The sequence below is a fragment of the Cetorhinus maximus genome, chromosome 22 (assembly GCF_964194155.1).
Source record: "Cetorhinus maximus chromosome 22, sCetMax3.hap1.1, whole genome shotgun sequence".
NCBI lineage: Eukaryota > Metazoa > Chordata > Chondrichthyes > Lamniformes > Cetorhinidae > Cetorhinus > Cetorhinus maximus.
In genome coordinates this window covers 58,068,275-58,096,161 of record NC_135900.1, presented here as the reverse complement: position 1 = coordinate 58,096,161, position 27,887 = coordinate 58,068,275, and the positions used below count along the sequence as shown (strand labels likewise).

General features: G+C 46.4%; 1 protein-coding gene across 1 annotated transcript in view; it reads left to right on the top strand.

Moving 5' to 3' along the window:
- Positions 1-27,887, top strand: part of slc13a1 (solute carrier family 13 member 1) — a 94,666-nt gene that overhangs the window by 26,915 nt on the left and 39,864 nt on the right. The window contains 2 exon segments of the mRNA XM_078567538.1: positions 404-523; positions 17,866-17,964. Coding sequence (XP_078423664.1) covers positions 404-523; positions 17,866-17,964 — 219 coding nt within the window.

Genomic DNA, 27,887 nt, shown 5'->3' with positions numbered 1-27,887 from the left:
TCTGAATCAATCAGCAATTTATTGCTGTATCAAACCTTGTGGAGGGCCACAGCAAATCAGGCTGCAACTCCCCAATTTCTATATTTAACTGCATGTGTGCAGACGCTGGAGGTTGCAGTCAGATTTACTCCATAATAACTGTGAGCATTGAAAGCCTCACTGTTATTCCCACTGTAAAATCCAGACCATTATTAGTGATAATATCTTCAAAACAGACTTCCTTTCTTTCATCATCCTTGGTGTTCCAATCTGGTCAGGATATTAAGAAAAAGATATATTTGCAAGGCAGATTTCACTAGAAATAATGAAATAACCAAAAGAGTTAGCTGCATTAAGCACACATTTGTTTTGACTGAATAGCACTGATTGTTCTCACTTTTCAATTATGTCTTTTATTATTCAGGCGTTACCCGGATTGCCAATGTATAAACTTTGGGTCTTGGTTTGTGCTGGTGTTCCCCATGACTGTGATCATTCTGCTTTTGTCCTGGCTCTGGCTGCACTTGATTTACTTTGGCTTCAGGTAAGCAAACTGGTGTAAATTGCACAGTCAGTATTGCTGAAGTGCAATAAATACTTGTGTTTATTAAATTGCGAAAGGATTGTTTTCTATCCGCAGGTGTAGTGACAATTGCTGTTATCTGAATAATTTTCACTCAAAGACCTTTTTATTCCCCCATGGATTCTATATTTTGCTATACTTAGAACCTGAATTATATCTACCTCCTATTAAAACATTTTTCATTCTTTTTAATATCAATGCAATCTCAAACAAGCAGCTCAATGAAGAAGTACCATTTATTCTGGTTGGAATGTTTGCAGGAGGTCTGCCCTGAGTGCTGCTTTGAGTGGACCGTGTGTCATGCTGGGACTTCGGTGAGCAAGGGAGTTAGGTGAGGCAGGTGCTCCTTTATCATTCTATCTTTACAGCCCCCAGTAGTTGGCTCTTACTTTGGTACAGCAGAAGAAGCTGATTGGTGAGCACCTCGTAAGTTAAGAATAGTTTTCAAAGTGCACTATGAAAGGTTAGCTTGGCCAAGAGGAATGCACATCCTGTGTAATGTGAGAAGTCATGGACACACTGTGTGTCCTAGGTGAACACATTTGCAGGAAGTGTCACCAACTGCAGAAGGTTGAGCTCTGGATTTCAGAACTCGAGTCACTGTGGTGCATCCGTGAAGCAGAGAACTATGTGGATATTATGTTTAGGGAGACGGTTACACCGCAGGTTAGGGGTGTACAGGCAGAGAATGAATGGGTGACTGGCAAGCAGTCTAAGAGAACCCGGCAGGTAGTGCAGGAGTCCCTGGAGTCGATTTGCTTGCTAGTTGGATGTCCATTCTGGATACTGGTGAGAGGATGGTTCCTCAGGGGAGTGCTACCACAGCCAAGTCCGTAGCATCATGGGTGTTTCAGCTGCACAGAAGGGGAGGAAGAAGTGTGGAAAAGGAACAGTGATAGGGGTTTTGATAGTCAGGAGATCAGGCAGGCATTTCTGCAGCAGTAAACATGACTCCAGAATGATATGTTGCTTCCCTGGTACAGGGTCAAGGATGTCACGGAGCAGCTGCAGGACATCCTTCTGGGGGAGGGTGAACAGCCAGAGGTCATGGTCCACATTGGTACCAGTGACATAGGTAGGAAGAGGTATGAGGTCCTGAAAGCAGATTTTAGGGAATTAGGATGGAAATTTAAAAACAGGACCTCAAAAGCAGTAATCTCAGGATTACTCCCAGTGCCACATAGTGGTGAGCATAGGAATAGGAGGATTGAGCGATTGAACACGTGGCTGGAGAATTGGTGTAAGAAGGAGGGCATCAGATCCCTGAGGCATTGGGACCAGTTCTGGGGCAGGTGGGCCGTGTACAGGATGATGGGTGACACCTTGTCAGGACTGGACTAATATCCTTGCAGGGAGATTTGCTAGTGCTGTTGGGTGGGTTTAAACTAGCTTGTCAGGGGGATGTGCACCTGAGAGGTAGCTGTAATTGGAAGAAAGTAAAGCTGGTAACAGTAAGTAGAAAAATAGCAAGCGAAGTTAGAAGGCAGGCAAAATGAAGGTAAGCATCGGCTAGGTTTAGGATGTGGAATAATGTTAAAAAGATAAAATTAAGGGCACTCTGTCTGAATGCACACAGAATTTGCAACAAGGTAAATGATTTAAAGACACAAATAGTGGTAAATGGGTATGATATAATTACCATTACGGAAACGTGGCTACAGGGTGACCAAGAGTGGAAACTGAATATTCAAGTATATTCGACATTTAGAAAGGACAGGCAAAAAGGAAAAGGAAAAGGAGTTGCACTCGGCAATAAGGGATGGGATCAGTACATTAGTAAGGAAGGATCTCAGATTGGAAGAACAAAATGTGGAATCTGTTTGGGTGAAGCTAAGAAACAGCAAGGGGCAGCAAACATTGGTAGGAGTTGCCTGTAGGTCACCAAACAGTAGTGGTAGTGTGGAGCATGGTATTAGTCAGGCGATTAGAGAATCATGTAGCATGGGTAATCATGGGTGACTTCAATCTGCATGTAGACTGGGTAAATCTAATGAGTACTAATGCTGTGGAGGGCAAGTTTCTGGAGTGTGTTAGGGATGGTTTTCTAGAGGAGCATGTAGAGGGACTGACTAGAGAACAGGCAATTTTAGATCTAGTACTGTGTAACGAGAAAGAAAATTTAGGGACCATAATATGATAAAATTTTACACTCTGTTTGAAAGTGAGGTAGTTCAACCTGAAGCCAGGGTGTTGAATTTGAACAAAATAAATTATGAAAGTATGAAGGGCAAATTGGCTGAGGTGAATTGGGAAAATATATTAGAAGGTATGACGGTACAAAGGCAATGGATAGTCTTTAAAGAATTATTACATAGCTTACAGTAATTATACATTCCTTCAAGGCACAAAAACCAAAAAAAAGTAGTCAGCCAACCATGGCTAGCAAAGTAAGTTAAGGATTGTATGTGATTAAAAGAAAAGGCCTATAAAGTTACCAGAAATAGTAGTAAACTTGAGGATTTGGAACATTTTAGAATGCAGCAAAGGAGGACCAAGAAACTGATAAAGAGAGGGAGAATAGAATATGAATGTAAGCTAGCAAAAAACGAAAACGGACTGTAAAAGCTTCTATAGGTATGTTAGAAGGAAACATTTAGCTAAGACAAATGTGGGTCCATTACAGGCAGAGTCAGGAGAATTCATAATGGGGAATAGAGAAATGGCAGAGAAGCTAAATGATTGGGCATAGTCAACATGGATTTATGAAAGGGAAATCATGTTTGACAAACCTGTTGGAGTTTTTTGAGGATGTTGCTAACATAATTGATAAAGTTGGTGGACATAATGCACTTGGATTTTCAGAAGGCTTCAATAAAGTCCCCACAGGAGGTTGGTTAGCAAAATGAAAGCACATGGGATATGAGGTAATATACGGCATGGATTAAGGATTGGTTAACAGGCAGAAAACAGTGAGTAGGAATAATCATTTTTCATTCTCGTGTTGGCAGGCTGTGACTAGTGGGGTAAGAACCCCAGATGCTCACAAAATATATCAATGAGTATTGCTGAAAACAGAGACATGTCTAAGCTTTTCGTCTTGCGTTCATCAGGACACTCGCAAGAATACCAATATAAGGGGAAGACAACAATTTATACTGTATGTGAAAAGAATGCTGATTGGTTGGCAAGTGGCATTGCCATGGAGAATGCACCACTGATGGTGACTGACAGTTAACTGCCAAACACTATTTGAAATTTAAATCAGGCAGCTTAACCCTGATTGGTTAAGGCATTGCCCTGAGGAATGAGTCAGCAGATGGCTGCCACTTATTTTATTTAGCTGAAACAGGCACAATGTATGTACATATATTAATTCACAGAGCCCTATTCTTTGCAGACAGAAAGTACATACATTGCACCTGTTTCAGCTGTAAATTAAGTGACAGCCATTCGCTGACTCATTCCTCAGAGTCAAGCTGCCTGATTTAAATTTCAAACGATGCTCAGCAATATATCAATGATTTGGATGTGGGGACCAAATGTAATATTTCCAAGTTCGTGGATGACACTAAGCTAGGTGGGAATGTGTGTCCTGAGGAAGATGCAAAGGTGCTTCAAGGGGATTTGGACAGACTTAGTGAGTGGGCTAGAACATGGCAGATGGAACATAACATGGAAAAATGTGAGGTTATCCACTTTGGCAGGAGGAACAGATGTACAGAGTATTTCTTAAATGGTGAGAGATTAGAAAGTGTAGATGTACAAAGGGCCCTTGATAAGTCACTGAAAGCTAAAATGTAGGTGCAGCAAGCAATTAGGAAGGCAAATGGTGTGTTAGCCTTCATCGCAAGAGGATTTGAGTACAGGAGTAGTGAAGTCTTGCTTCAATTGTGTAGAACCCTGGTTAGATTGCACCTGGAGTTCTGAGTGCCGTTTTGGCCCCCTTACCTTAGGATGAATATTATTGCCATATGGGGAGTGCAGTGAAGGCTCACCAGACTTGTTCTGGGGATGGCGGGACTGTCCTATGAAGAGAGATAGAGGAAACTGGGTCTGTATTCTCTAGAGTTTCAAAGAATGAGAGATGATTTCATTGAAACCTACAAAATACTTAAAGGGATAAACAGAATGGATGCAAGTAAAAGGTTTCCCCTGGTGGGTAGGGGTCTAGAACAAGGGGACAATTTCCAAATAATGGGGAAGCCACTTAGGACCGAGATGAGAAGAATTTTTTTTTACTCAGGGGGTTGTGAATCTTTGGAATCTTCTACCCCAGAGGGCCGTGGAAGCTCAGTTATTGAGTATGTTTAAAGCAGAGACTGATAGATTTCTAAATACCAATGATATAAAGGGATACAGGGTTAGTGTGGGAAAAAGGCATTGAAGTGGATGGTCAGACATGATTGTATTGAATTTTTAGGCCAGCATTTATTACCCATCCCTAATTGCTCTTGTTCAGAGGGCATTTAATAGCCAACCACATTGCTGTGGGTCTGGAGTCACATGTAGGCCAGACCAGGTAAGGACAACAGATTTCCTCCCCTAAAGGACATTAGTGAACCAAATGGATTTTTACAACAATCGGCAATGTTTTCGTGGAGCAGAATATTGAGCTTGGTGGGTGGGCACGTGCCTGACCAGGCTGAGCGTAAAATGACACGTGATGACGTCGGGCAAGCCGACAATTAAAAGGCCTGTTAAGGCCATTAAAAAGGCAATTAATTTCAAATTTATGCTGCCCGTCCAACCTTACAGCTGGTGGGCAGGCAAAAATGCCAAGAGGCCTTTGCACTTTTTAGGAAACCTCATCCACGGGCGGGATGAGGTTTCCTAAAGCAAATAAAAATAAAATAAAAATTTTACACTTGAATTAAAAACATGTCAAAGTCACATGAGGAGACATGTTTTATGACATTTTTATTTTGTTCATTAAATGTTTTTAAACAGTGCTTCATCTCCCTGAGGCAGCTCTGCGCATCTCTCCACAGATGCTGCCAGACTTGAGAGAAACTGTGTGAGTTTCCTTGTGAGGATTCATGCATTTGTAAACTGATAGAAGAGGAGAATTGAAAAAACTCCCTGTACTCCTAAACTCCAACCTTGGAAATGGGTTCTCCTAATGAGCACATTATGCCATATTATGTTGCAATAAATTATTTTCAGCACAGAATGTCAGAATGTCAAGCTACTTCTGTTAGTCACCTTAACAGTCTTTCTGCTTTGTGTCACCATGGATGTATTTTTTGGATTCCACACCAAAAGGCCACTCAATGTAATTAACTTGGGTTTCATTAGCACACTCAATTTAACCTTTTTGCACTGAACATTGGACTAAAAATTCAATACAGTCGGTCTACAGACACGGGGATTATGATGCACGATTCCCTCACAACTGATCAAGGTAATGAGCAATCAGCACACAAACATTGTGCTTTCTGCTCACCACCATGATTGTGGAGTGCAGCCCCACACAAACGCACTTCTGACTGATTTGCGCGCTCAGCTGGGGGCCCAGGTTCATGTGAGGCTAGCACGAGTTAGTCTGCACTACTGGAAGCTAGTCTGAACCTCTTAAAAGGGAGGCACATTTTGGCTGCAGTAGCTGCTGGCGCTGCCTCTGTAAGTGTTTCTCACAAGGAAGAAGGCGGAGCAATGGGTAGGAGGTCAGGGAGGGGGCTCCCAGGTTCTCTGATGGTTTAGTGCAGGAGGTGGAAAAGAGGAGAGATGGATGGAATTTAATGTAGGCAATGGGGCCCGCCGGCTAGAAAGCTGGCAAGAACCCAGCGTCATCTACTTCCAGGCAGGCCCCCCGAACAAAGCGTGTAGCTGGGCAGCAGCGTGCCTTCCCCGGGATCACAGACCCCGGTTACTCTTAGCACAATCAGGATTGGTTAGCAAGTGTTATGCAATCACGGAATCACATGTCATGTCAGACATCATGTTTTAAGTTTTGCTAGCACTGGCTGGCTGGTAACGGTCAATACTTTGTCTATTGCAATAGGGAGAAACTGTTCCCACTCATAAAAGGACCGAGAACAAGAGGGCACAGATTTAAAGTGATTTACTAAAGAAGCAATTGTGATGTGAGAAAAAGCTTTATCGCACAGCGAGTGGTTTGAGTCTAGAATGCACTGTCTGCAAGTGTGCTGGTGGCATTCAAGAGGGCATTAGATGATGAATATTTGAATAGAAACAATGTGCAAGAGTAAGGGGAAAAGGCAGGAGAACGGCACTAAGTCATAATGCTCATTTGGAGAGCTGGTGCAGACACGATGGGCTGAATGGCCTCCTCCTGCACCATAACAATTCTGTGAGATTCTGGGGGCCGGAAATCCTACCACTTGAGAGCTGCCAGCCAAGCAGAGGCCAGCAGCTGGGCAGTGTTCAGCAGCTGTGGCTGCTGCAGGTAATGGACCCACCTGAGATGCAGGATCGCCAAGGGAACCAGGTCACAACTGAGTGATGGCGGGAGTGGGTCAGAGAGGAGGGGGGTCGTCAGCAATGGCAGGGCAGTGGCTCTCAGCAGGCCCCCTTTTTTGTTGCTGGATCCCTCAATCAGGCACTCAGTGCTTGACAATGAGGGACCCCGCAGGACTCCACAAGCAAACCCAACAAGTTTTGCTTTTCAGGCTTCCTGCATTTGAGTACCCGCTTGTCGCTGGGTGAATACCAGCGGTGGTGGGATGTGGCCCTTAAATGGGCATTTATTGCCCCTTTTGGGCCTCAATTGGCAGTGGGGCGGGAAGGCTGACAATGAGCCTTCCTACCTCAGACTTCAGCAGAGCAGAGGCAGGAAGATGGCAGGGTCCCCACACACCACCTTCCCACCCAATTAAATGCCCCTCCCCCACCAGCAAACTCATCTTGGGGGAGGGCATTAAATTTCACCCATTGTATTTCTGCAGGAGGCCAAGAGGCCCTCCAGGCATGCACTACGAAGGGAATGAGAGCATGTCAGATGGAGGTCAAGGCAAGGAGTCCTGCCTTGAGGGCCTGGCGGTAGTGCCACAAAAATATTCAAATACCTTACATGAGTGGCCAAGGTCAGTGAATACATCAAATGCCACTCCCTACACACTGCACTACCAACTTCACATTGCTCAATGCAGCAGGGCCCGTTCACTCACCCGATGCAATCTTTATCAGGACTCCAGCCTAACTTTCATATCCTCCATCTCATCCTCACCCATTTCCCACGGCTGCAAGTCTGACACCCACATGTCACAGCATTCACATACTTCCAGCTATGACAGGCACATCACCCAAACATGTTGCAATATGTTCACTGATGCTCTGTCATCCCTCTTGCAGCACAAGATGGGCACATAACAGGAGGAACCAGCAGAGAGCCAGCGGCAGATAGGCATGGCTACAATGGCTGAGCCCCTTGAAGAAGATGGTGCTCTAAGTTATTGGTATAGCCATTACTGAGACTGTGGCAGCTGGCATCACTGAAGCAATCTAGTATGACAGTCAGCTTCTGCCTTATATAGCTTCTGAAATTCCACTTCACCTTCATCTGGTATGAAGCATAAACTGCAGATCATATGACTATGCACTGCTTGCTTACCTCCCACTCTGCCTTTCCTCAGCCTTATTTTCCCTTCTGCATTTATACTTTCAGATCTCCAAGCACGATTGCCTGGGCGGACACTGAAACCTCACTGTGAGAGGCAGAAAAAAGATTAGATGTCTGATGAAAAAGTGATGTTACTAAATCTGACACTTGCAGACACCAGCTCAGCTACTGGCACTGTACATACCTTAGGAGGTTGTAGTAATTATAATTTTATTTAGAGGTAATGTACCTTTAAGAATAATGTGTGTTAAGGAAGATCACATGATCTGTAGTAACCAATAGGAGAGTAGTGCAGGCTATCTCAGGAGAGTAGTGTAAAGATAGAGTTTGAGTTGAAAGCACACATGTAGTAGTTGCTGAGTAGCTTGTGAATAAACTTAAAGTTTCCACCCAAGAAACGTCTGCAGATCAACTCTATCAATAGTACCAACTCGGCCACCACTCACAACAAACTGGCGACGAGGATAAAACAGGATTGAACAGAAGAAATCAAGTTGAAAAGAAATCGGCACTGTACCTTGCCCAGTGATTGTAAGTAGAATGCTCTATTAGAATTGAAGAGGTTATCCTCTCAAAATGCCACAATTCAGGAGAATTGATCCTTTGATCCAGCCACAGATGATTGGTCTCATTACACAGAACACCTCATGTCCTTTTTTCAAGCGAACAACATTACAGGGGAAGAGAAGAGGCGAGCAATCTTCTTAAGTACATGTGGGAATAAAACCTACAGTTTGATTCAAAGTTTCACAGCACCAACTGTCCCAGATTTGAAAAATCACGATGAATTGATGGACCTCGTGAAGGCTCATTATCAATCAAAGCTCTCAGTAATGATGCAAATGTTCAAGTTTAATTTGAAAATAAGCCCTGGGTGAGGCAGTTGCATGCTACATGGCAAATTTGAAGCAGCTAACAGAACATTGTGAGTTCAGTACATCTCTAAAGGACATGCTCAGAGATTGTTTAGTGTGTGGTTTGAATGAGGACACTATTCAGAAAAGATTATTGTCCGAAGTGAATTTGGGAAGGCGCTAGAGATAGCGCTGGCCATGGAAAGCACAGTAAGAGATTCAAAAGCAATACAGGTTGCGCAAAATGGCGCTATCTCCACATCGGGCAGGAAACCCCAGCCGAAAAGTACACAAAAATGCAAGACTCTGCCGAGAAGTGGGAAGCGGCCCCGTTAGCCAAAAACAAAAGAAAAATAACCTAGCGGCGAAATCAAAGAATCATTTTAATAGAGGTGGAAACAATCAGTCTTTTAGTGATTGCCAGTTTAAAAAAATCGAACGCTACTATTGTCATAGAAATGGACATATGATGAGGCAGTGCAAGAAACGATGCAAGCAGGCTTGTAAACAAAAGAAGAAGCTCAATGAAAGCTACAATGTAGAAGAGCTGGAAACAACAAATTCAGACATTTACTTGTTGTTTAATCTGAAAGTTGGAAAGGCAGAACCAATATTTGTCACAATGAAAGTAAATTGGAAGTGGACACAGGAGCTTCCACTACAGTAATTGGGGAACATACTTTCAGATATCTGAATAATGGTGGACATCAATTAAGTTTAGAAGAAACAGCTGCCAAACTAAAAACATACATGGGAGAGGACATTCAGGTAAAAGGCATAAGCAGAATAACTATCCATCATGGAAGCCAATCAGCAAAGCTACCCTTGATGGTAATAGCAGGTGAGGGGCCAAGCCTCCTGGGGAAAACCTGGTTAAAGGAGATTAAGTTAGAATGGTCTGAAATTTTCCAGTTGAGCGCAAGTGGGTTACCAGAACTACTTCGAAAGTACGTCACAGTCTTCAAGGAAGAACTTGGGGAAAAGAGCTGCAGGCAAAAATTCATGTGGATTCGGAAGCAATCCCTTGATTCATGAAGGAGAGACCGGTACCATACACACAGAGAGAAAAAGTCGACATTGAACTGAACAGACTGGGGAAACTGGGCGTTATACAATTTGTGCAGTTCTCAGAAAGGGCAGCGCCCATAGTCCCCGTCCTTAAGCCCGACCAAAGTGTCCGAATTTGATGAGGCTATGGGCTGAATTTTCCGTTCGTCGGGCGGGTGGGCCTGACCCAATCATGGGTGGGCATGGAGCCGATCGCCGCCAGCGATCGGGGCCGCACCACCATTTTATGTGGGCGGGCCAATTAAGGCCTGCCCAGTGTGACGTCCGCCGGGAAGCACTATGCATTTCCTGTGAGGGCGGGGGGAATCCCTAAAATCAAGAGTGCACTCTTTCGTACACGCGCTTGAAAGAGCACAGTCATCTCCCTGAGGCTAAGTGCAGCCTCAGGTAGAACACCTTGACTTTTAAAAATAGTAAAAATAGAGAAAAGAAAAATCCCTTACATGTCCCCTCATGTGACAATGTCACATGAGTTGGGACATGTTCATAATTTCCATAACAACTTTATTACAATTTTTAAAACCCTACATGAAACCTCATCCCGCTGCTGGATGAGGTTTCATGTTTTCTCTATTTGCTGCTGGGGCTCCTGGCCGACCCACCAACCTTAAGGTTGGACGGTCAGGTCCTTTAATTATTTTAATGATCCTGTCAATGGCCTCAAGTGGACATTGACAGGTCGGCGGGCCCGCAGCTGGTTTTGCTCCGCCCCCGCCTTCCTGAAAATTTAAATGGGGTGGGGTGACATCGGGGTTCCGCCCGACGTCATTCCGCGTCATTTTACACGTCGGCAAGCGAGCCCCGCCCCCTGCTTGCCGACGGTAAAATCCTGCCCTATAAATTGACGGTTAATAAAGTAACTAAGCTGGACAGACACTCCATTCCACAAATTGAAGACCTGTATGCCAAACTGGCAGGTGGAACCACCTACACAAAGCTTGATACGAGTCATGCTTATCAACAACTAGAGTTAGATAATGCCTCCTGGGAATTTTTCACAAGTAATACCCACAAAAAAAAAGAAAATGCATGTTCCAAGCGAGGGTGGTCATCTATTTGGGTCACCGGGTAGATTCACAGGGCCTCCACCAGGTTGAGGAAAAAGTGAGAGCCGTAAGAGAGGCACCTACACCAAAGAACGCCTCAGAGCTCAAACCATTCCTAGGAACAATCAACTATTATGGGCGGTTCTTACCCAATTTGTCTACAGTGCTGACCCCCCTGCATTCTCTACTCAAAAAGAACCAATATTGGTCTTGGGAGGCGCCCCAGAAAGAAGCTTTCGTAAAGGTGAAACAATTTTTGCACTCGTCCAATCTATTGGTACATTATGACCAGACGAAAGAATTGGTGCTGACATTTGACACGTCTCCCTACAGAGTGGGAGTAGTGCTATCTCATCAGATGGACGATGGCACGGAACGACCTATAGGTTATGTATCAAAGACACTCACCGCAGTGGAAAAGGGATACTCGCGGATAGAAAAAGAAAGCCTGTTCATCAACTTTGATGTCAAGAAATTTCACCAGTACGTACACGGCTGCCATTTTACAATCATTTCAGACCATAAACCATTGCTAGGATTCTTCATTGAGGACAAGGCTATACCACCCACAGCCTCAGCAAGAATACAACGATGGGCTTTAATCCTGGCAGCATACAAATATACTTTCATACATAGGCCTGTCAATCAAATCACAAACGGCGGTGCCCTTAGTCATTTGCCCTTACAAGAAAATAATGAGCAAGTCCCAGTACCACAGAACTCGTTTTATTGTTAAATTTCTTAGATTCCTCACCAGTATGCATTCAACATATCAGAGAGGGAGACGGTGCCATAGTGGTATTGTGAGACTCAGGGTAATGCTCTGGGGACCCAGGTTCGAATCCCACCACGGCAGATGGAGAAATTTGAATTCAATAAAAATCTGGAATTAAAAAGTCTGATAACCGCAAAATTGTCAATTGTTTCACTAATGCCCTTTAGGGAAGGAAATCTGCCATCCTTACCTGGTCTGCCCTACATGTGACTCCAGACCCACGGCAATGTGGTTGACTCTTAGATGCCCTCCGAACAAGGGAAATTGGGGATGGGCAATAAATGCTGGCCTAGCCAGTGATGCCCACATCCCAGGGATGAAGGAAAAAAAGGACTGGACAAGTTGGGAACCAGTCCTACCTCAAGTACAAGAACAAGTGCTACATGGTTGCTCACAGGAACCAGTTATCTGACAAAATGAAATCGTACTTCAACGGAAGGCATGAAATAACCAGCCAGGATGGTATCTTTTTGTGGGGAGCACGAGTGACAGTACCTCCAAAGGAAAAGGAGCCACTTTTAATTGAACTAAGCGCACATCCAGGAATTTCCCGAATGAAGACTATAGCACGCAGCTATCTATGGTGGCCTGGGATGGATGGTGAAATAGAGAGTTTAGTGAAGAATTGTGTGCATAATTGTCAGCAACTGCAAAAGTTGCCATTGACAGCTCCGTTATACACTTAGGAGTGGCCAGGTAGACCCTGGGTGTGGTCACACATTGACTATGTGGGACCTTTCTTGGAATAACGTTTCTACTCATTGTCGATGCCCATTCAAAATGGCTGGACATATATAGATTGATGTAGGGATGTTTTAGGGGAACCAGAGTCTGATAAGTCTTCTTGCACAGCCTGTCCAGAATGATGGTGTTCTGGACTGATGGTGTTGCCTTCTTCCTTCCCCTTCCTCCTCTTCTTCTTCCTCCCAAACAGTCTAGACTTTGGACGCACACTCTGATGAGTGCAAGAGAGCTCCTCCCGAGCAGTCTAGACAGCAGAACCATTGTTTTAGAGTGCCAATGGTTTGCTCCATGATGTTCCTGGTTGTAGCATGGCTTCCGTTAAACACACACTGTCCAGAGGTGATCAGTGCCTAAGGAATATCATAAGTCATATGTCTAGCAGGTAGCTCTTGTGACCAAGCAGCCATCCTCTGGTTCAACATGGTGTTTTGAATATAACAGGAACAGTTGACTGGCACAGAGCTGAAGCATTGTAGCTGCTGTCAGGCTAGCAGGTGTGCACCAACATGATGCTCTGTGCATGGTTTCACATCAACTGCCCATTAAAAAATTTGAACCCTTTGTGGCTGTGGTTCTGGTACATCTCCTGATGTGGTGCCTGTACAGCCACACGCATGAAGTCAACAGTTCCCTGCACCACTGTGAATCCTACTACCCTGGAAAACCCATGTGCTCAATTCTCCAGCTCCTCTCTGCTTAGAGAGAAGAGAATGAAGTCTTCTTTCTTTGTGCACAGGACATTGGTGACCTCCTTAGTATAGCAAAGCATGGTGAACTCAGGAATGTTAGTGATGTGGCTGGCTCTAACTTGGGAAGTATCCTTGAAGTTGAGGACGATGGTGACTTTGTTGGCCTCTGTCCTCACCCTGCAGCTATAATTCCTGTTGAAGAAAATGGCACAGTTCAGTCAACATCTTTTTGGTGAATCATAGGCACCTCAGTCGCTACTCTTGTCTGAGGGGGTACAAGGAAGACTGAAAGAGCAATAGTGATGGGTGATTTGATAGTTAGGGAATAGTTAGGCATTTCTGCAGCCACAGATGTGTTTGCAGGATGGCATGTTGCCTCCCTGGTGCCAGGATTAAGGTTGTCATCGAGTAGCTGCAGAGCACCCTGAGGGGGAAGACTGAACAGCCAGCAGCCATGGTCCACATGGGTACTGACGACATAGACAGAAAGAGGGATGTGGTCCTGCAATCAAAAGTTAGCAATGCCTGGAATGCACTGCCTCAGAGTGTGGTGGAGGCAGGTTCAATCAAGCCATTGTAAAGCGAATTAGACTGTTTCTTTTCAAATAACAATGTGCAGGGTTACAGGGAGAAGGAAGGAGAATTGCACTAGGTGAAATTCTCACTTGGAGAGCCGATGCAGACACGATGGGCCGAATGGCCTCCTCCTGCACTGTAACAATTCTGTGATTCTGAGGTAAAAATAATCTCTGAATATCCCAGGCAGTTATGACCTTCTGTTGACAGATCCACTCCTTCTCCGCGCAGCTTCTCCTCGGCACTGCTCCTGCCCCATCTCCCTGTTGTGCTGCAGTCCAGGCAGGATTCCAACCACAGCCCTAAGTGTGAGAGCAGACATTGTGCTCAGAAACCTACACAAACTCCAAGCAAAGGTCCAAAACCACTCCCTCCTGACACAAGCAGATTGTGTGAAATCCTTCAACAGTGCAGCACACAGTTCTCTCACTACTTCTGCAGCAGAAGAAAATAAAAAAATCTGAAAGTTGCATAATACTTTTTGAACAGTATGTGCAGCTGAATGAATGTTCAACTGTGAGTGTTTAACAGAGGGCGTTAACAGGACCTGCAAGGTCCAATGTGGCAGGTCAGGCGCCAAATCAGCATTAATTTCTGGTTTGACCTCATAATCTGCTGGCTCTATGTGCTTCCAGGGGAGTCAGGATACACCCGCATCATCGCCCTTCCAAGCATGGTGACCGGGGGGTGCTGTGCCAGAAGCAAACCAGCAGCATTTTATTAATGCTGGATTCCCCTACGGCTGAAGCCAATGATGCTACAGAAACGATTTTGGTAACCATTATCTTTAACCTCAGACCATTGAATCAATCAAATATTCAACCACTGCATCTTGCATTTCTCTGGGGCAGAGAGATGTCTCAAAGTGTTTTACAGAGTAGACACAAAGCAAGAGGTGAGAGTGATGAAGAGTTGTGGATATTTAAAAGTTCCTTAGTACCGGATGTAACACATTTTCAACACTCCTGTTTCTCATTTGTTTATTTCTGGACGGGAATCCACCTTTTCCATTTTCTTTGATTTGCGCTACATTTCCGTTTGAGTTTTGTTTCCATATCTTCTCAAATCCAACTAAAGCCACTGGAGGAGAAATTAGGCTTGGCAGCATTTCAGCTACAAGAGCCTTTAAAGTTCCAGAATAGCATCCGTGGTTTACACACTTTTGACATGAAGTGCACTGGATGCCTGACTGGTAATGAGGTTAGCAGTCACCAGATTTATGCAGAGCAGGTGGATCATGACATCAATCAGCAAACAACACTGATCTGACATGCAGCAGGGGGTCGTATCCACTCAGGGTATCTGGGAACAATTCTCTGACCTGAATCTCAGTGAAACCCATGATTGTGATTCCTGCACTTCACTAAGGAGGTCCTGACTGAAATCTGCTGACTGCTGCAGGCACACTACAACCTCAGAGCTGGGCAAGGACCAGTGACTGTGAAGGTAACTATGGCTATGAACATTTAGGCACCTGGTTCTTTCTAGTCTATTGCTGGAAATGTTCATAACATCTTGCAGTTTGCAGTGCAAAGCTGTGTAAGGAAAGTCACTGAGGGTCCCAATGTCCAGAGATCAGAGAGAAGTAGGTGGAGCAAGCACAAAGGTTTGCAACAATTGCAGACTTCCCCATGATGCAGGGTGCTATTGACTGCACACTGTTAGAATTATGAGGTTTAGAAGATTGTTACATTTTGTGACTGTGACTTTAATATAAGTTAAAATAGAGGTCATGCGATCTGTTCTGAAGTCTGCCTGACAGCAAACATGTGTGGTTTGATTGTTAGAGTCTAAAGGGGGCCCAGATTGTTTCACTGGGCAGAAGATGCAAGATAAATTTATACTTGGAGACAATGGCAGCAGCCTGTGTTAGCAGTGACTAGACTGTAAGTCTCCAAAGTCCCAGAAAAGTGTTGACAATGTCAGCTTGCAAACAGTTGTGCTTTAAACTGTCCATTTCTTCCAAGTTAAAAGAGAATTGGAGTGTCAAGGATAGATAATCAGATTTTCTATCTGAATACAGGGTCAATGTGATGCATGCTGCCATGAAGATAGGATTTGAGAGGGGAAGGATCTAAAATATGAGAATGCAGGCAAGATTAATTTGCCAGAGTCCAGAGAGAAAAAGTAGCTAGAGGCTAAAAGTTTATATGGTTCACTGCACAGGAATGTGGGTGTCAGCTTGCGCTCAGATTGAAAACAACAAATTTGTGAGGAGTTAAAATGAGGATGGAAAATTTGCCTAGCTTTAGCTACAGGAAGAAGTCTCTAGCCAAATTTGCACCATGAAAGACATTTCTGGAGTTGAAAGTTTCTATGGGAAAGGAAGCTAAGAATCATTTAGGGATAATTCTGGGAGAATTGAATGTTTACTTAAAGGACAGTATAAAGTGTACCTATGAAGTGTAATTTTTTCAGTCATGCTGAAAGTAAAAAAGAAGTTCTGTTCTGTGGTTTAAAGTACAAGTTCCCTATAAAAATAATGTTTAGTCAATGGTGCTTTTAGTCTTGTGTTACAGTTAAAGTCTTCAAATGTGAAATCTTGTCGTTCTTTTTTTTAGCTATTAAAAAGAAATCTGAACTTCTAGTTAAAAGATTGTCAGTCTCTATGGAGATCGTCACAATGCATATTTCTTTGCACGCACCTCATGCCTGCTCTGCCATGTACCTGAACTGAAAGGATTCAACTCACTTGAAGTCCAGCTAATGTGTGATCATTGGCTGTGAATCATGCAGGTCAATGCTCGGTATCCTGGTAGCAATCACAATGCATTCATTCTGCGGCAGTCTTCTGTTCCAGCTGTATTTTAACTACCACAGCAAACCAAAGGGTGGCTACTGGGTGACAAGGGCAATTGGCTGGTGGCATGGCTCATGACTGGGTCCACAACTCTCACTCATGCAGCAGGCAAACACTGAGAGCCAGGTCATTGGTGTTCTGAAGCAATGGTTTGCTGCCTGGACCACTCTGCAGAAGCCCTGCAATACTTGGCTGAGCAAATCTCAAAATTTGTGGTGGCCTGTTACACTTCTTAAAACCTTTATGATCATGAGACAACAGCCCTTGCCACTACAGAGGAGCATAAGGAGGAGGAGGTGGAGAATGAGGAGACTAAGGAGGGGATGGACACGAAAGAAAAGGAAGGGGAAGGGAGGCAGCAACCTAGACCGATCCTTTTGGTCTGTATGTGAACAAATAATTCAAGGGAGATGTCAGTAACCTCAATTCGAATTGCCCATTCTCCAACAGCGTGTTATGCACCTCTGGTACTGACAATCACATTGTTCCCTTTTAATCCAAATTTAGACACTAAATTGTATTATATTCTATTAACAATAAACTAATCACCCTTGTGCATCTCTTTTAGTTCCTAGCTCTTCCATGTGCCTTGGTTTGCCCTAGTACTCCTGCACAGTGCTACTACAGTGGCTGCAGCATGGCTAGTGGGAGGCTTCTGACTTTCATTTGGAGGAACTGCAGTAGGCCTTGCAGGATGTTCTTGAGCAGCTCTGGGCCTAGAAGGCCCAGATTCAGACTGCACCCTCAGCGTGGCTGGCTGATACTGGCAGAATGGCAAGCTTCCACATAGTTAAAGACCTGCACACTTAAACCACCCATGCACGACAAAATATATTAAAGGGTACGTTGCTAGGGGGTAGACTGGGAGATGAGGAGGAACCAGGGAGGAAAGTTCAGAGAAGAACTGACCCCAGCTCGATGAAATAGAGAATGGGGAAATGCAACAGTATAAGAATAGTCTGGGACAGTGAAATTGACGTTTGCCCCATTCCAAAACTTCATAATCCTATAAATTACTCATGGTGCTATGAGCAAATGAATGCTTAAGATATAAATTCCTTTATCTGCTATTTTCAGGGCTAACCTTTTTTCAAATGAGTTACTGTCTTTGCTAAGATCAAGGGTGGAAGCATATCTTATGAGTGCTTTGAGGCTTTGTCCAGCATTATTTCTGGAATAACTTCAATATTACTGTATTAAAGAATCTAACTGCCTTCTCTAAAACATAACAGCTTTTCAGACACATTTCAATTTGGCAAGGAAAAGAACAGCAGAGAAAAAGCATCAATAAAAATAATTGAAGAAGATTACAGGAAGCTTGGGCCTATGAGGTAAGGCACCTTTTGTAATAATTCATTTTAATTACTGATTAAATAAAATATGGCCTAGAAATTATGCTGTGAGATAATAGCATAGAAATGCTTAACTCAATCAGCTGAAATTCATTTGTCTGCTAATCTAGTTGAGCAAATAACTCACTTAATTTAACCAGATTAACGCCACCACTAAATGATGATAAAGGATTTTTAGACAGTGCATTGTTAACCAACATTGTAGTTCCAGTGTGTTTTTTCTATTAATCAAAAGCATTCTTCCTAACGAATCATATTTTAAATTCTAGTCTGAAGTTTCTATGATATTATTTAGCGTGTTAAACTAGCTTATGACTGTGAGGAATAGCATTGATATGTTGATCTCAAAATAATTATTTTTTAAATTGATTTAAGATTCAAGCACTGCTTGAGACGCACCATGATCATGTAAAAGTTTTAACTCTGAGAAAGGATTCTATTTTCAAAAATTTTGGGAAGCGAAATAGGTTTTGCAGAATATTTTATCTCCCCCACTCAGAAAAAGATGTTACCTAGGCCAGAATTTTTCCATTGGCGTGCGGGGCCCACCCCACACACCAACGCGAAAAATGACACGCGGTGACATCAGGCGAGCGTCCCGATGTTACCGCGCGCCATTGCGATATTTAGCTGGGCAGGCGTGTGATGTTCTCCAATGCGTGCCCGCCATTAATTAATCATGTAGTTAAGGCCCTTGAGGCAGCAATTGACTGCAATTTTTCGGAGCCCGTGCAATCTTCGAGGTGTCACATGGGCACAACTGGCAGGCGGGTAGGAGACATTTGTATAAGCCTCATCCACAGGCGGGATAAGAGGGGTGAGTGGGGTCACAAATGTTATCTTTAATTGTGAAAGTTATTGCTACTTGCCTGTGTGAGCAGGAATACTTCAAAATTCATACCAGCTGCTTGGACAGGAGTAAAAGCCTTCAGGTTAGGACTCTACAGTAAAGATCATTTTTGGGGCCTGCAGGTTTCAGGAAGCCTTCCCTTAGCCTGGGAATGGGAGTCGTGCTCTCCACTGGAGGTACCTCCTCTGAGGAGGAAGGGAGGGCCAGAATGGGGAGGAGGCCAGGAGTCCAGCCTCCATATTCAGCCTCCAGGGGAGCCACCTTTGGAAGGAGAGGCGCAGGCACAAGGGGTGCAGGGCCAACAGGAAGCCCAAGGCTGAGGGGGCCGCAGAAGACGCCACTATCCTGCTGTCAGGGTATACAGGCGGCGAAGCAGCTACCTCAATATGTCTGAGGGGCAGTGCCGAAGGAGGCTCCACCTCTCAAGGGAGACAGTCACCTCCATCTGTCAGATGATAGGCCCTGAGATCTGCGTCATCTGTGTGAGTGGACATGCCATGCCAGTGGTGCTAAAGGTCACAGCTGCCCTCAACTTCTATGCCTCCGGTTCTTTCTAGGGGTCAGTGGGTGATCTTTGCGGAGTCTCCCAATCAGCTGTCTACACTTGTGTCAAGCGGGTTACAGACGCTCTGTTCAGGCGTGCATTGACCTTCATCCACTACCACTGGGACATGGCCAGCCAGACACAGCGAATCAGAGGCTTCGCAGCCATTGCTGGCTTCCCCCGTGTCCAGGGTGCAATAGACTGTACACATGTGGATATCAAGGTACCAGCAGGTGAGCCCGGTGCCTTCGTCAACAGGAAGGGCTTCCACTCCATGAACGTGCAGATAGTGTGTGATCACAGGATGCTGATTCTACAAGTCTGTGCAAGGTACCCTGGCAGCTCCCACGATGCCTACATCCTCAGACACTCCCAGGTGCTGGGGCTCTTCAGTGCTCCAGCCCGGCTGGATGGGTGTCTGCTGGGTAACAATGGCTATCCCCTCAGAAGGAGGCTCATGACGCCTCTCCACCATCCAAGAACAGAAGCTGAGCAGCGCTACAATAGGAGCCACAGCACCACAAGGGCTGTGGTGGAGAGAGCCATTGGCCTTCTCAAGATGCACTTCCGATGCCTGGACCGTTTAGGGGGTGCACTGCAATACCCCCCAGATCATGTGTCACTGATAGTGGCTGCATGCTGCGCTCTCCACAATCTGGCTCTGGAAAGGGGCGATGCAGTGGACGAGGAAAATGTAGATGCAGTTGCTCCGGATGCACACGATGATTCCAGCAGTGAGTCCAAGGACGAGCACTGAGGAAAACGCTGAGGGGGTAGACGCTGTCCCGGGCATACTCCAGGGAGGCAGGGACACCCAGGGGGCTTTAATCCAAAGAACCTTCAGCTAGCACACCACAGCTGGACCTTCAACACAAGCCAGGGCTGCAGGCTCCACACTCGATACCTGAGTGCAAAATCTGCCTGGTTAGGAACATTAACTAAGGCCCTTGCCAATAAAGCTCAATGTCAAACAATTCACTCATAACATCATGGCTTCCCGTCCACCTGCAGAAGTAAGGAATCACCCTGAGACTTAGCAACATGTCAAAATTTATTGAGATTATAAAAGTAAATTCAGAAACCAAAAAAAAGTGTTTCACATCACACCAAGGCTTAAATGAACTAATAGCGGGACAACATAAAACCACCAGTGAGAAACCTGTGGTGTGCCGAAGGTGCCTTAAATTTACGCATAGAGGTGCTACGTCTCGGTGCTGTCCCCTCACTGGCACTGGCATCTGAGACAGCCTGCTCACTCTGCTGTCCTGTTAGCCTCGATGACCTTGGCAGCCGCCCTCTAGCCTGTGGAGTCTTTTGATGGTCCTGCCTGAGAGGGAGCGGCCAATGCCATGGCTTGCATCTCCCCAGTCGCTGCAGCCTCATCGGATCCCTTGGTCACTGGCAGAGGGGTGGAGGAGCTGCTGCCCTCATCCGGAGTGCCCTGAGAGGAGCCCGCAGAGACAACACGCAGCTGCTGCGCTGACGTGAGGTCACTTCGGACCTCCCTGCTCACCGTAGATGGATGGGCACCGAGCTGGGATACTTGGTGCCCAAGCCATCTCCCACACTGGCAATGACCAGCTGAAGTCAATGCCACTGTGAGGGCTTGCAGGTCCGAGCGTATCCCCAGGAGGCCCTGATTGTTCTCCTGGAGGAACCTCTCCATGAGAGTTGCCACTGTCTCCATGGAGGAAGCATGGTGCTCGACCATGAGGCTCATTGCATCGGTGATGCGCCGTGTGGACTCCTCCAGCACGGGCACCATGCCACGCATAGCCTCATGTATCTCCGCCAGATCTAACAGAGGGCGCTGGTGAGAAGTGACTGAAGCATTCTGGGAGGAGTCAGGCAGGGCTGTCCTCTCTCGCCTGTTCTTTTCATGTGTTGCATAGAACCCTTTGCTGAGTCCATCAGGAAGGATCCGGTATTAAGGCAGTGGAGGCACTCAGGTCAAAGCCTCCCTGTACATGGATGATGTCACCGTCTTCTGCTCGGATCCGCTATCGGTGCGCAGACTGATCCACACCTGCGACCAGTTTGAACTGGCTTCGGGAGCCAAGGTAAACCGTGGGAAGAGAGAGGCCATGTTCTTTGGGAACTGGGCTGACCGATCCTTTGTCCCCTTCACTGTCAGGGCTGACGGCCTGAAGGTGCTGGGGATATGGTTCGGAGGGACCAGGGCACGCGTTAGAAACTGGAAGGAGCGAGTGTCTATGGTGAAAAGGAAACTGGGCATGTGGGAGTGACGCTCCCTCTCCATTGCGGGTAAGAAACTGGTCATCAGGTGTGAGGCACTCTCGCTGTTGCTGTACGTGGCGCAGGTCTGGCCCATTCCACACTCCTGCGTGGTGGCGATCACTCGAGCCATATTCCACTTTATCTGGAGGTCGAAAATGGATCGTGTCCGCAGGGATGCGATGTACAAGCCTCTAGATAAGGGGGGAAAAAACGTGCCCAACATCCTCCTCATACTGATGGCCACCTTTGTGTGTGGCTGCATCAAGCAGTGCATAGACCCTTAGTACACAAACACCAAGTGTCACTACGTGCTGAGGTTCTACCTGTCCCCAGTGTTGTGAAGGATGGGTTTGGCCACGCTGCCGCGGAACGCTCCAAGTAGTTGGACCGTGCCGTACCACCTGTCCCTGGTGGAAAAATTTATGCAGAGAAACACCTTTGACCACAAATCCATCAGGCAGTGGTCGGCACGTAATGTCTTAGAGGCCCTGAGGGAAAAGGAGAGGGTGGATCCTGTGGGATGGTTCCCCGAGCAGACTGTCAAAGTCACTTGGCAGAATGCCTCATCGCCAGAACTTTCCTACAAGCACCAGGGCGTAGCTTAGCTGATGGTGAGAAAGGCCCTCCCCGTCAGATCCTTCCTACACGCCAGGAGTCTCACCCCCTCGGCACGTTGCCCTTGAGGTGGCTGTGGTGGGGAAGAGACCCTTGTTCACCTTCTTGTAGATTGTGCCTTTGCAAAGAAGGTCTGGAGAGAGATGCAGTGGTTTCTGTCGAGGTTCATCCAGAGCAGTTCTGTGACACAGGACTCACAGCCACCACGACTCAGGAGGGAATCGAGGAGAAGGACTCTTGCACTCCAAAGAAGACAGGCCGATTAGCCTGACCTCGGTCGTTGGTAAGATTTTATAGTCCATAATTAAGGATGAGATTTCAGAATACTTGGAAGTGCATGGTAAAATTGGTCAAAGTCAGCATGGTTTCATCAAGGGGAGGTCATGCCTGACAAATCTGTTAGAATTCTTTGAGGAGGTAACGAGTAGGTTAGACAAAGGAGAGCCAATGGATGTTATCTACTTGGACTTCCAGAAGGCCTTTGACAAGGTGCCACACAGGAGGCTGCTCAGTAAGATAAGAGCCCATGGTGTTAGAGGCAAAGTACTAGCATGGATAGAAGATTGGCTGTCTGGCAGGAGGCAGAGAGTGGGATAAGGGAGTCTTTCTCAGGATGGCGGCAGGTGACTAGTGGAGTTGCGCAGGGGTCAGTGTTGGGACCACAACTTTTCACTTTATACATTAATGATCTAGATGAAGGAACTGAGGGCATCCTGGCTAAGTTTGTAGATGATACAAAGATAGGTGGAGGGACAAGTAGTATTGAGGAGGCAGGGAGGCTGCAGAAGGCTTTGGACAGGTTAGAGAATGGGCAAAGAAGTGGCAAATGGAATAAAACGTGGGGAAGTGTGAGGTCATGCAATTTGGTAGGAAGAATAGAGGCATGGACTATTTTCTAAATGGGGAGAGAATTCAGAAATCTGGAGTGCAAAGGGACTTGGGGGTCATAGTCCAGGATTCTCTTAAGCTTAACTTGCAGGTTGAGTTGGTAGTTAGGAAGGCAAATGCAATGTTGGCATTTATTTCGAGAGGACTAGAATATAAAAGCAGGGATGTGCTGCTGAGGCTTTATAAGGTTCTGGTCAGACCACATTTAGAATATTGTGAGCAATTTTGGGCCCCGTATCTCAGGAAGGATGTGCTGGCCCTGGAGAGGGTCCAGAGGAGGTTCACGAGAATGATCCCAGGGATGAAAGGCTTAACATATGAGGAACGTTTGAGGACTCTGGGTCTATACTCGATGGAGGTTAGAAGGATGAGGGGGGATCTGATTGAAACTTATAGAATACTGAAAGGCCTGGATAGAATGGACGTGGGGAAGATGTTTCCATTAGTAGGTGAGACTAGGACCTGAGGGCACAGCCTCAGAGTAAAGGGAAGTCCTTTTAGAACAGAGATGAGGAGAAACTTCTTTAGCCAGAGAGTGGTGAATCTATGGAATTCATTGCCACAGAAGGCTGTGGAGGCCAGGTCATTGAGTATATTTAAGACTGAGATAGATAGGTTCTTGACTGGTAAGGGGATCAAAGGTTACGAGGAGAAGGCGGGAGAATGGGGTTGAGAAACTTATCAGTCATGATTGAATGGCAGAGCAGACTCGATGGGCCGAATGGCCTAATTTCTGCTCCTATGTTTTATGGTCTTATCCTCCCACAAACCCTGCTGCACTTCCAGCGTTCGCTGCCTCACGGATGACTCCAGAAGCACATCAGCAGCCATCGACCGAGCGTGTGCCTGGTCCCCAGTAGTCCTCTGACTGCTGGCGCCCTGGGCACTTTCTGTCTCTGCCCGCACCTCAAGTGAGTCTGAAGTGCCCTCATCGCTGTGCCTCAGGACACTAGCCAATGACCTATTTCCTACTGAGGTGCTTGTATCTCCGCTGGTGCCTGCCTGGCAGAGATGGTGTGAAGCTGGTGAGTCCAATTGTTCAGGGCCTTCAGGTATGGAGGTGGCCCCTCTGCCTCCTCCTCCCGGCCCTGCTCCGGTGATGCTGAAAGGAAGAACAAGGACATTTGATTCGTTAAAGTGGAGACAATGTCAATGTGCATGCCTGGCCCCCGGATCAGTATGCGCTCATCCTTCCATAATCAATGGGAAACCCATGTTGCAAACTTCAATCACTGAGCAGTCAGCAGTGCCATGGCTGCTGGGACACACATGGTGCATGGCGCCTCTCCAGATCCATCGCCTCCTGCTCAAAAGGTGTCAGGATGGCCAACTGGGCCTGGCCTCTGCCAATCCACATCCACTGGGTGGCATTGTGTGCAGTCTTCTCCTGAAAAGGAGAGAAGAGCATTGATTATCCCACCATGTACCTGGATTCCCATCGCATCCCTGCCACCCCAGCCAGAGTGGGACATTGCAGGACCCCAGTGCTTCATCACCCCGCAGCTGCCACACACTCACACAAAGAAGCCAGGGCTGACCCACCCTTGCCCACATGCAGCCTCCTTCACATGTGGCACCACATGGTCTAACCTTGCTAAGGAGACACAAGCACGGGGAGGGCAAAGGCCAGTAGATGGATTGGTGCCCCGCCACCTGGAAACTCCCCTCCCAGCATGTTCGCACCCTGACTTTGACATGCTTCCCAGTTCCAGCACTCTGCCCAGGTGCAGATCCTTGTGTTTCACCCGCATTCTATACTCTGGGTGTCAATGTCACACATGCTGCGGGTGCAGAACCCATCCCAGCGCAACCCTCTCAGGGTGAACTAGGCATGGGCAATTTCTGCTGGCCCACCCAGCGAGGGAAACATGCCGTGACGGATTCAATACCGTTACTGTACTCAGAGTTGCTGGGCGGGGGGGGGGGGGTGGTGACGGCTGCATTAAGTGACCTCAGCCAACATGGTGCTCACCCTTCCCGAGCACAGGAGGTCATTGAATCTTTGACAGCACTGGACCCATGTGCCTCACACCATATCATGGGAGCTCACATTCTCAGCCACCTCCTCCCACGCATATTTGGTCAGGTGGGGAGGCCTCTGCCTCCTGTCCCTCGGAAACAGGACCTCCTGACGTGCTGCCACCTCCTCCAGGAAGGCAGCTAGGCACTCATCTGAGAAACGAGGGGCACACTGTCCCCGCTCCCCTACCCTCCAGCCTGGCCTGCCCCACTGCCTTACCTTCCAACCTGGCCTACCCCACTGCGTTACCCTCCAGCCTGGCCTGCCCCACCCCGCTCCCCTACCCTCCGGCCTAGCCTGCCCCGCTGGCCTATCCTCCAGCCTGGCCTACCCCGCCCCGCTGGCCTACCCTCCGGCCTGGCCTGCCCCACCCCGCTGGCCTACCCTCCGGCCTGGCCTGCCCCACCCCGCTGGCCTACCCTCCGGCCTGGCCTGCCCCACCCCGCTGGCCTACCCTCCGGCCTGGCCTGCCCCACCCCGCTGGCCTACCCTCCGGCCTGGCCTGCCCCGCCCCGCTGGCCTACCCTCTGGACTTGTGTGCTGCACAGTAGCCCTCTGCTGAGCTCTTCTGCCGGCCATTGTAAGCAGCCTTGCAAAGGCTGCCAGGCCTTCATTTAAACAGGCCACCAGGTTGCCATTGGATCCAGTGGTCTGTGAACACCCACCGCCGCCCACCCACTCCTGCTATCCTCGGGAGTTGAGAAATACGCTGGGCGGGCCTTAATTGGCCTGCCCGTGTAAAATGGTGGCGCGGACCCGTGCCCGCCCCTGCTCGGCCCACCCGACATAGTGAAAATTCTCTCCCTAGTTTTTACACCAGTATTAGTGCTTTCTAAACACAGACCCAGATTAACACCAGTTCTTCAACTTTTCTTTACTAAGTGAGATCGAGTCAGCAATAATAGAATGCTTCAGCATTGGTATCCTCCCTATGCAGCTGAACACTAAGAGTAAGGATCTGAAGTCATCTGAATGATCCAACCTTTCAGTGTAGCTATTGAAGCCATTTTGGATTTTACTGCAAGTGCCATTTTAACTTGCAGGGCTAGGCTATATGGTTATATGATTCCTTGGATTGGGAGGACGCGGTTATCTTACAAGGAAAGGTTGAACAGGCTTAGCCTGCATCCATTGGAGTTTAGAAGATTGAGAGGTGATCTTACTGCAACATATAAGATCCTGAAGGGACTTGACAGGGTGGCTGCTGAAGGATGTTTCCCCTTGTGGGAAAGACTAGGACTTGGGGGTACCTGATCTTATTGAATGGCGGAACAGTCTGGAGGTGCTGAATGGCCTACTTATACTTCTAATTCATTTGTTCATATATTCCTATCGGATATACGCTTAACCTGATGGGAATTGCTCTTGTGAAGGCAGAATAAAGCCTTGAAGTCCTTCACCAAGATCAGTATGGAGCTGTTAGTGGTCAGATGCCACATCTCACAGAACCATTGCAAAAAAGCAATTGGCACAAAATGCTGTGTGATCCTGTTGGTTAGCAGACTATTCCTGTGTTAATGAGAACTCCCCTCCCAATTAAACTTAGGAGAGGAGTAATGCTCAGAAACTTGTCCTACACGATGAAAGGATTGATTTTTCTGAAAACTCTTATTGATACGGGAACAGAATAGACAATTGATATTTAATTGGGTCTCCATAGCCAGCAAAGCCACCAGTATCTATATAGCTCTTCTTCTCAATGTGTTACACATTTTTAAGTTATTTGCAATTTAGTACAAATTGAACGCTACAGTATAAATGAATGTTGAAGAACTGAAATGTGTGTTTATGAAAAACTTGTTACATTGGGCAGTCTGTCAGTAACAAGCATGCATAAGGGCTGTTCACACAGATGGTAGTGTTCCTGTTTCCCAGCTTAACACTCCAGTTAGTCATAGCTACAAATTAAATTTCCAGTTCAGCCTGTTATTGAAATTTGTTGGCAGTACTGGGAGCAGGATTGCTGCATGAAATGACTTACAAGAAGGCAATCTGTATTATGAAGGGTCGGAAAATTAATAGTGTGCTCTGTGATCAAGTGCATCTCCTATTAACCAAACATAGAGTAACATTGATGGCTGTCATAAGAGGAATCTGGCTGGGCTGGTTAATCTCTGCAAAGAAATTTCTATTGTATTAAGCGCCTTCTGTAGAGACATAAAGGTGGAAAAACACATGGTCAAAATTAAGTTGAAGAAAGATTTGTGCAAGCACATTTTATCTTTCCAATACAGCATCATTGGTGATCTTTTGTCATTTTCCATTCATTACTGCCATTGATGATGTTCTTTATGTGTCCTATTCACAAATATAATGCTATAAGTTGGTGGAATAGAAGGGAAATTAAAAAGGTAAATCACCATCAGTGTGGAGATGGAGAACATCTTGTTTTCAACTTGTCTGATAAGCTTAGGGTTCGACTGGTGGATGGGAGGGGATTGTAACAGCAGAGGAGGCTTTGGAGATACGGGGAACAAAACCATGATGGGATTTAAACACATGCATAATATTAAACTTGAAACACTGTTGGAACTAAGAGATGATGTAGGTCAGTGAGAACAGCGATCAACGGAAAGGGGAACTAGATGCAGTATAGGGTATGGGTAGTGAAGATTTGGATGAGCTGGAGGTTAGCATGAGTGAAGATGAGAGATCTGCCAGGGAAGTATTGAACTAGTCCAGTCTGTAGGTAACAAATGATCGGATGAAGAGTTTTAGTGGTAGAGAGGTTGACAGGCATTGGGGTG